Genomic DNA, 9677 nt, shown 5'->3' on the forward strand with positions numbered 1-9677 from the left:
CACTGTTAGTGTTGGAGATCTCCTGCGTCTCCATACCCACCGGGACCCAGGCTAGATCCTGCTATCTAGGGTGTACAGTATCCCTGTGTTATGTACAGGGGTCCTGGAACAGGCTTGAGGTACACTGGAACCCTGACCAGGACCTAACTATCCATTCAGTTAGAATAAATCATTACAGACAGGGCTCAGCTGAGTGTGGATGCTACACAGCCCTAATCTTTGGTTTAGGTTACTGTCTGTGAGAAGTTTAGCATGTTCTCCCAATGTCTGCATGGCTTTTCTCTCAAACTGACCACTATAAATTGCATTTAGGTATAATAAATAAATAGCATTTTGTCAAAATTACAGTTTGGACTGTTTTATGTCTTTACATTTTCTTATTTGTAGATAAATTGTAAATACATTTATTTTTGGGGGGAAGTAAATAACTGCAGCGGTGTAGATGGAGACTCAATGTTTTTTATTTTATATTATTAATATATTTTGCTTTTATATTTGTATTTAATTAATGTTTTACACATATTATTACAAATAATAATGATTAAACAATAATTATAAAACTAAAAATGTTTCAATTATTTAAAAAATTTGCACTTATTTATATATTTTATATTATTATTAGTGCTGTTATCACTATGATGATAATTAGTATTATTACTGTTATTATTATTTTTTATATATATTATTATATTATTATATAATTATATATTAAATATATTATTATTTAATTATCGTTTTAGAATTCTAAAGCAAAAATATTGTTTCAATTATTACTTATATATTTTATATTATTATTGCTGTTATTATGATGATGATTATTATTACTGTTATTATTATATTTTGTATTAATATTTTATATCGTTAAATATTTGTATTTAATTTTCGTTTAATAATAATTATTGTTTTAATTACTTAATAATAATTATTATTAATTGTATATTATTTTATATGCTAATTATTATTATTACTGTTGTTATTGATATCATTATTATTATTATTATTATTATTATTAGATGTAAACTAAGCCACGCCCCCCCCGCTCCTGCCACCCTCCGGACACGCCCCTGATTTTTGAATGAAGTTACCATGGTAACAGCCTCTCCTGTGCTCGCGCTCCGTCAGAGTTTATAATCGAGTTTAAACGGAACTCAGAAAAATCTCTTCAGTTCAGAATTAAACTCGCAATAAAACTCACAAACTCTACAAATAACAACAGATCAGAACTAATAACACTTAACATGAGGCGAGGAGACGCGGCTGAGATTTATTATAACCGTAATCAGTTAAATAAAAACAGCAGGACGGGGGCAGGTGAAGGTTAGCTGCTGTTAGCTGTAACTGCTGAGATCCGCTAACGGTCCGGTGAGTATAAACCTCATTATTCACCTCAACTTTAACATTTCATATTATTAAGCTCACAAAATCACTTCTACTACCAGATACTTTATTTATTCCACATGTTGTGGTGTGATGTGTTACTATATCGTGGTAGTAAGTAAAGTTTTTAATGTTGTGTACTTGTTTTGTACTGGTGTGTACTGGTGTGAAATGTGTAATGGTGTGAAATGATGTGTACTTGTTTTGTACTGGTGTGTAATAATGTGTACTGGTGTGTAATAGTATTGTACCGGTGTGTAATAGTATTGTACTGGTGTGTAATAGTATTGTACTGGTGTGTACTGGTGTGTAATAGTATTGTACTGGTGTGTAATAGTATTGTACTGGTGTGTACTGGTGTGTAATAGTATTGTACTGGTGTGTAATAGTATTGTACTGGTGTGTACTGGTGTGTAATAGTATTGTACCGGTGTGTAATAGTATTGTACTGGTGTGTAATAGTATTGTACTGGTGTGTAATAGTATTGTACTGGTGTGTAATAGTATTGTACCGGTGTGTAATAGTATTGTACTGGTGTGTAATAGTATTGTACTGGTGTGTACTGGTGTGTAATAGTATTGTACTGGTGTGTAATAGTATTGTACTGGTGTGTACTGGTGTGTAATAGTATTGTACTGGTGTGTAATAGTATTGTACTGGTGTGTACTGGTGTGTAATAGTATTGTACCGGTGTGTAATAGTATTGTACTGGTGTGTAATAGTATTGTACTGGTGTGTACTGGTGTGTAATAGTATTGTACTGGTGTGTAATAGTATTGTACTGGTGTGTAATAGTATTGTACTGGTGTGTACTGGTGTGTACTGGTGTGTAATAGTATTGTACTGGTGTGTAATAGTATTGTACTGGTGTGTACTGGTGTGTACTGGTGTGTAATAGTATTGTACTGGTGTGTAATAGTATTGTACTGGTGTGTAATAGTATTGTACTGGTGTGTACTGGTGTGTACTGGTGTGTAATAGTATTGTACTGGTGTGTAATAGTATTGTACTGGTGTGTAATAGTATTGTACTGGTGTGTACTGGTGTGTACTGGTGTGTAATAGTATTGTACTGGTGTGTAATAGTATTGTACTGGTGTGTAATAGTATTGTACTGGTGTGTAATAGTATTGTACTGGTGTGTACTGGTGTGTAATAGTATTGTACTGGTGTGTAATAGTATTGTACCGGTGTGTAATAGTATTGTACCGGTGTGTAATAGTATTGTACTGGTGTGTAATAGTATTGTACTGGTGTGTAATAGTATTGTACCGGTGTGTAATTGTATTGTACTGGTGTGTAATAGTATTGTACTGGTGTGTAATAGTATTGTACTGGTGTGTACTGGTGTGTACTGGTGTGTAATAGTATTGTACTGGTGTGTAATAGTATTGTACTGGTGTGTAATAGTATTGTACTGGTGTGTAATAGTTTTGTACTGGTGTGTAATAGTATTGTACCGGTGTGTAATAGTATTGTACCGGTGTGTAATAGTATTGTACTGGTGTGTAATAGTATTGTACTGGTGTGTACTGGTGTGTACTGGTGTGTAATAGTATTGTACTGGTGTGTACTGGTGTGTACTGGTGTGTAATAGTATTGTACCGGTGTGTAATAGTATTGTACCGGTGTGTAATAGTATTGTACCGGTGTGTAATAGTATTGTACTGGTGTGTACTGGTGTGTACTGGTGTGTAATAGTATTGTACTGGTGTGTACTGGTGTGTACTGGTGTGTAATAGTATTGTACTGGTGTGTAATAGTATTGTACCGGTGTGTAATAGTATTGTACCGGTGTGTAATAGTATTGTACTGGTGTGTAATAGTATTGTACTGGTGTGTAATAGTATTGTACTGGTGTGTAATAGTTTTGTACTGGTGTGTAATAGTATTGTACCGGTGTGTAATAGTATTGTACTGGTGTGTAATAGTATTGTACTGGTGTGTACTGGTGTGTACTGGTGTGTAATAGTATTGTACTGGTGTGTACTGGTGTGTACTGGTGTGTAATAGTATTGTACTGGTGTGTAATAGTATTGTACCGGTGTGTAATAGTATTGTACCGGTGTGTAATAGTATTGTACCGGTGTGTAATAGTATTGTACTGGTGTGTAATAGTATTGTACCGGTGTGTAATAGTATTGTACTGGTGTGTAATAGTATTGTACTGGTGTGTAATAGTATTGTACCGGTGTGTAATAGTATTGTACTGGTGTGTAATAGTATTGTACCGGTGTGTAATAGTATTGTACCGGTGTGTAATAGTATTGTACTGGTGTGTAATAGTATTGTACTGGTGTGTAATAGTATTGTACCGGTGTGTAATAGTATTGTACTGGTGTGTAATAGTATTGTACCGGTGTGTAATAGTATTGTACCGGTGTGTAATAGTATTGTACTGGTGTGTAATAGTATTGTACTGGTGTGTAATAGTATTGTACCGGTGTGTAATAGTATTGTACTGGTGTGTAATAGTATTGTACTGGTGTGTAATAGTATTGTACCGGTGTGTAATAGTATTGTACTGGTGTGTAATAGTATTGTACTGGTGTGTAATAGTATTGTACTGGTGTGTAATAGTTTTGTACTGGTGTGTAATAGTATTGTACCGGTGTGTAATAGTATTGTACCGGTGTGTAATAGTATTGTACCGGTGTGTAATAGTATTGTACTGGTGTGTAATAGTATTGTACTGGTGTGTACTGGTGTGTACTGGTGTGTAATAGTATTGTACTGGTGTGTACTGGTGTGTAATAGTATTGTACTGGTGTGTACTGGTGTGTACTGGTGTGTAATAGTATTGTACTGGTGTGTACTGGTGTGTAATAGTATTGTACCGGTGTGTAATAGTATTGTACTGGTGTGTACTGGTGTGTACTGGTGTGTAATAGTATTGTACTGGTGTGTACTGGTGTGTACCAGTGTGTAATAGTATTGTACTGGTGTGTAATAGTATTGTACTGGTGTGTAATAGTATTGTACTGGTGTGTAATAGTATTGTACTGGTGTGTAATAGTATTGTACCGGTGTGTAATAGTATTGTACTGGTGTGTAATAGTATTGTACTGGTGTGTACTGGTGTGTAATAGTATTGTACTGGTGTGTACTGGTGTGTACTGGTGTGTAATAGTATTGTACTGGTGTGTACTGGTGTGTAATAGTATTGTACCGGTGTGTAATAGTATTGTACTGGTGTGTACTGGTGTGTACTGGTGTGTAATAGTATTGTACTGGTGTGTACTGGTGTGTACCAGTGTGTAATAGTATTGTACTGGTGTGTAATAGTATTGTACTGGTGTGTAATAGTATTGTACTGGTGTGTAATAGTATTGTACCGGTGTGTAATAGTATTGTACTGGTGTGTAATAGTATTGTACTGGTGTGTAATAGTATTGTACTGGTGTGTAATAGTATTGTACTGGTGGGTTATGTTTTTTTCTTGAGTGTTGATTGTACAGTAGTGGTGTTTAAGGTGTTTAATGGGATGTAATGGTATTATAGTGGTGTATAATGCATAACATTTTTAATAATGTTTGGGGTTTATTTATTTATGTATGGGGTTTTGTTATTTTTTTTCTAATCTGGAATTTTACCCCTTTTGATTTGCACTCACACACACACACACACACACACACACACACACACACACACACACACACACACACACACACACACACACACACACACTTAGAGCTCATAAGTCACCTGATTGATTTAAAGATGCACGATCACCAGTTTCCTTCCGGCCGAACCGCCTGATGATGGATTTTTATCATCCGCTGTTTAATAGGTGAAATAAACTCAGGAACCTAAAAGTGTTTCAGCTCAGTTTATTCACAGCAGCATAAAGAACCTGATTTAAATCTGCTCACACTAATAACCACTCGCAGTAGCAGTGCTCGCTCTGTGCTCGCTCAGTGGTTAAGTTACTAGTGTACTAGTGTAGTGATCAGAAGGTCTCTGGTTCAATCCCCACCACTGCCAGACAACGTGTCCTGCTTAATCCCATCTGTGTAAACAATGTGAATTGAAATACAGTGATTGATAGCGAGTACAGCGGCGTATTAATCACCACTGATACTGTTTTATATCTGCTGCACCGTAAATAATTCATACGACAGCTTTATTTATAAATGCTTCCAGCTGAGACATTTCACTTTTACTGGATCTGCTGTAGAAGTGAGCGTAGTTCTCTCGTAAATGAAAACTGTGTTCAAACGTCCGACAGAACATTTCAGAATTGATGCAGCACGTGTAATTAATAGTCGGCTTCTCCTGGCTTTGTTTCTGAGCTCCGTGTTGTTTATACATCCTAAATGATGCACGATGATCATAAATCAACTGACAGCCAAGCGCGTCGTGCAGTCACACAGCAGAAGCTAATAATCTCTACATCTCTGCAGCCAGAGGATATTTCAGCTCTTATCTGTTATTCGAGAGCCGGGATTAGTTTGGTTACTGGTGCTAATTCGTATCTTCGGGACTGTAATTCTCCAGGCTGGTCGTTCCTCGCTTCGTCTCTCTTTTAATCCCTTTATCTGCATGACCTCTCCGGGTCAGTACGCTTGTTTAAACAGCTATCGGCGCCAAAACAGGGATCATGCCCACTGTTCTACAGGACGAGATCAGACGGAGGGTAAAGGGGACAGTTTTTATGCTGAATGCTCCTCTTTGGGACCTGCACAGAGAGCGCACTGACACGTGCACCTCGCAATGGCCAGGCTGTTCATCCATCAGGTGCAGCCTATCAGCCAGTCTGTGCTGGGTGTAAAACCCGGATCTCAGTGCTGGTGGGCAAGCGTAATAGACCGACCACCGTCTCACCCGAAAATTTGAGGAGAACCTTATCATGTAGTTGGAGTCCGAGCACAGGGTCAGCCATCGTACGGCAACCCTAGATCCGAGAAGTTTAGGCGCCATGCTCAAGGGGTCAACAGTGGTTGACAGTGCAGCCACTGAGCGTCCAAGGATTTTCGTTTAGGATTTTTTGTTCATTTTACCCCCTTGTTCTCCCAGTTTAGTGTAGCCAGTCGGCTGCTGGTGTCCCCAGTGGCGTCCAAGGAGGGTGTATACTCACCTGACACACACTCCCTCCGATGTGTACCCATACCTTGATGGATTTGAGCGTGAGGCTTCGCGTATGCAGAGCCACGCCTTGATCTGTCCGCTCCTCCACTTTCTGTACAGGCGCCCAGGGCAACCTTAGCCACCCCTTAGTTCGGTCTTTTCCACCCAGCAGACTGCCAGTTTTGTCTGCTGCAGGCATTAGCCGATTGTGCCCACCAGAGGGCGCCCAGCTGATAGCCACAGAGACAAGACTCAGAATCTCGGCGCTGGTGTGTTAGCGGATTGTACCGCTGCGCCACCTGGGTGACCGATGATGTTATTATTAATGTTTATAACCCACTGTGTAATAATGATAATGTGTGATTGTGTTTGATGTTTTTGGAACGTTTTAATGAACGTTTCCTCCTTTCATGGATGTGATTCTCATGAGGCAGATCTTTTGAGATGATGGACCTGTGCTGTGTGTGTGTGTGTGTGTGTGTAGACTGGACGTTTACAGGATGGTGAAGCAGGACGCCCCTCGACGCCTCTCGTCCCGCCCCTCTAAACGTTCCTCCTGCTTGGAATCCTCACCCGTGACGTCTCCCTCGCCTTCGACCCCGAGCCGCATCCCCGACCGCGTCTACCTCAACGCCGCCGCCACCTTCCGGAACGCTCTTCGGGAGAAAGCCGCCGCCCGGCAGATCCTCAGCTACGGGAGGCGCTCGGAGGGCGCGGCGTCCAGGCTCGAGGATCCAGTATTGCAGCGCAGGGCTTTCGACCTGGCCTTCAACACACTCAAATGTAAGTGTGTTCACACACGTGATTTTGTACTCACACACACACACACACACCGTGTGCACACGATCTCCATCACGGTCTGCATTCTGTTCCTCCCAGTGTGTGACCGTACCATAATAAAGTGCTAACAAGTGCTTCATACCAAACCCAGAGTCACCCGACACACCCTCCAGGTGAACACACACCTCATCCAACACATGTAGCCCTAACATAGATGCAGGAGCACGCTTTACTTTTTGTGTTTCTCTATTACTCGCGTCGGTACCTCGATCAGACAGGAGGAGTCGCTGGTGCGTCAGGATTGAGGCGGATCCTCTCCCGGCCTGCTGGCTTTAAGTGGCATCGATTACGGTGTAAACGGAGACGTCAAAGCTGTTAGGTGTGTTGAATAAGTAGCGTGTGTGTGTGTGTGTGTGTGTGTGTGTGTGTGTGTGTGTGTGTGAGTAAAGGACAGATTGCAGTAAGGGTGTCACTGGCAGGCCGAATCGAGTTTTGATAGGTTGATTGAGGAGCGCGGGGAAAAGGTTGGCGTGCCCAGGAGGAATCCCATTACCCACAATGCAACAAATCGATTTGGCCAATGATCTGCTGTCTGAGCGCCGGAGGAGCAGAGGAGTGATAAACATACCGATAAGAGAGGTTAGGAAGCGATGCGTCGGCCACGCCGGAGGAGAGGAGCGTTCAGGAGGGAACGCGTGGATCGAGCACGCTCGGCATTAGCGCGGATTTACACTAAGCCCACATTTCCCATAATTCCAGGCTTCAGTAAACCCCGGTCTCCTACTGAAGATGATCCGATTCATCAGTTTCATCCCCTCATCCACCAACGAACACTTTAGTGTTGGCTGTTTTAGACTGGATCTGAGGACTGGTTTGTTTTTACAGTCCCCATATGGACAAAAGTATTGGGACGCCCCTTCTGATCACCGAATTGTTACTAACAGGTGTCATATAAAGAAAATCACAAGCTTCAGACTTCAGACAGTTTAGGGAAGGTCCTCTCCCGTTCCAGCACGAAGAAGAAGGTTGAAAGAAACTCCGGCGTCCTGCACAGAGCCCTGATCTCAGCCCCACTCAGCAGCTCTGTGATGAACCGGAACACCGACCGATCAATCAGTGCACAAATTCCCACAGACACACTCCGAAGTCTTGCGAGAAGCTTCTCAGCTGCTCCGTTTTACTAGCGTTTGTTTTCGAAACATGACAGTCAGGTGTCCAAATACTTTTGGCCATATAGTGTATATACACGGTGCAATCTGTATATTAATATATTCATTAATTAATAATATTAATTCCTAATCTTCGTCCCCCCCCCCGACCCACCGACCCTCCCTCAGGCTCCTCTGTGCTTCAGACCCCGGGGAGGAATAATTACACCATACGAGCCCGGTTCAGCTTTATCAGCCGGTCGCTGCTAATGAATGGAATAACAATTAGCCAGGGTGAGATAGTACTGTGGTGGTCTGCACGGCTACATCTGGCTTTTCTTCAGGCTCTGACCTTCAAGGATGGTGAGACGCGCAGCTGTGATAGCAGCCGTGTGTGTGTGTGTGTGTGTGTGTGTGTGTGTTTATGGACGACACGTGTTTACTTCTTCGTTGAGACCAGATGCTCCTGTGATAAGAACAGAGGAGAGAATGATCACAGTGGAGACGTTCAATCCACGAAGAGAAAAAGGAAACAGTGTGTGTGTGTGTGTGTGTGTGTGTGTGTGTGTGTGTGTGTGTGGATAATCAGGGAATTGATGATGATTGGGCTCGTATCGATTCAGACTCGCTTCGTGCCAAACACATTTACATGAGACGACACACCTGGGAATGACCGAATCACCCCCGCACATCTGTAACAGGGCCGAACCACACACCCAAATCAATACACACACACACACTCACACACTCACACATCATTAGAGGTGCAAAGATACACTTGGCTCATAATTCTACTCATTATACTCAGTTCACCGTTTGGTTTTCTCAGACGACCATTAAACCAAATTTGATTAAATTAAGACGACGATTAAAAACGCCAGATCAAAACATTACAAGCTCTTTTCATTTATTGATTTAATTATTCATTCATTTTATTATTCAACAATTTATTTCTTAAATTATTCAGTCATTGATTTATTTGATTATTCATTTATTTAATTCTTTATTAAATTTTTCATTTATTTATTTAATTATTCCTTTATTTAATTCTTTATTTATCTTTTTATTTATTTAATTATTCATTCATTTATGTATTTAATTCTTTCTTTCTTTCTTTTTAATTATTCATTTATTTATTTAATTAATTATCTATTTATGTAATTATTTATTTTATTAATTATTTTTTTATTTATTTAATTCTTTGTTTATTTAATTATTTATTTATTTATTAAATCATTTATTTATTTACTTGATTATTTATTTATTTATTTATTCATTCTTTTATTTATTTATTTAATCATTTAT

General features: G+C 39.9%; 1 protein-coding gene across 2 annotated transcripts in view; it reads left to right on the forward strand.

Annotated features, from left to right (window-relative positions):
• Nucleotides 1-1147: 1147 nt before the first annotated feature.
• Nucleotides 1148-9677, forward strand: part of LOC134336082 (putative methyltransferase NSUN7) — a 35815-nt gene continuing 27285 nt past the window's right edge. The window contains exons 1-2 of one of the 2 annotated variants that reach the window (XM_063018756.1): nucleotides 1148-1362; nucleotides 6929-7227. In XM_063018756.1, the coding sequence (XP_062874826.1) occupies nucleotides 6945-7227 (283 nt within the window). In that variant the 5' untranslated portion in view covers nucleotides 1148-1362; nucleotides 6929-6944. Of the gene's footprint in view, nucleotides 1363-5098; nucleotides 5168-6928; nucleotides 7228-9677 lie in introns of those variants that run through there. The other variant, XM_063018755.1, reaches the window with a different exon arrangement.

This window comes from Trichomycterus rosablanca, chromosome 22 (genome assembly GCF_030014385.1).
Source record: "Trichomycterus rosablanca isolate fTriRos1 chromosome 22, fTriRos1.hap1, whole genome shotgun sequence".
In the NCBI taxonomy this organism is placed as follows: domain Eukaryota; kingdom Metazoa; phylum Chordata; class Actinopteri; order Siluriformes; family Trichomycteridae; genus Trichomycterus; species Trichomycterus rosablanca.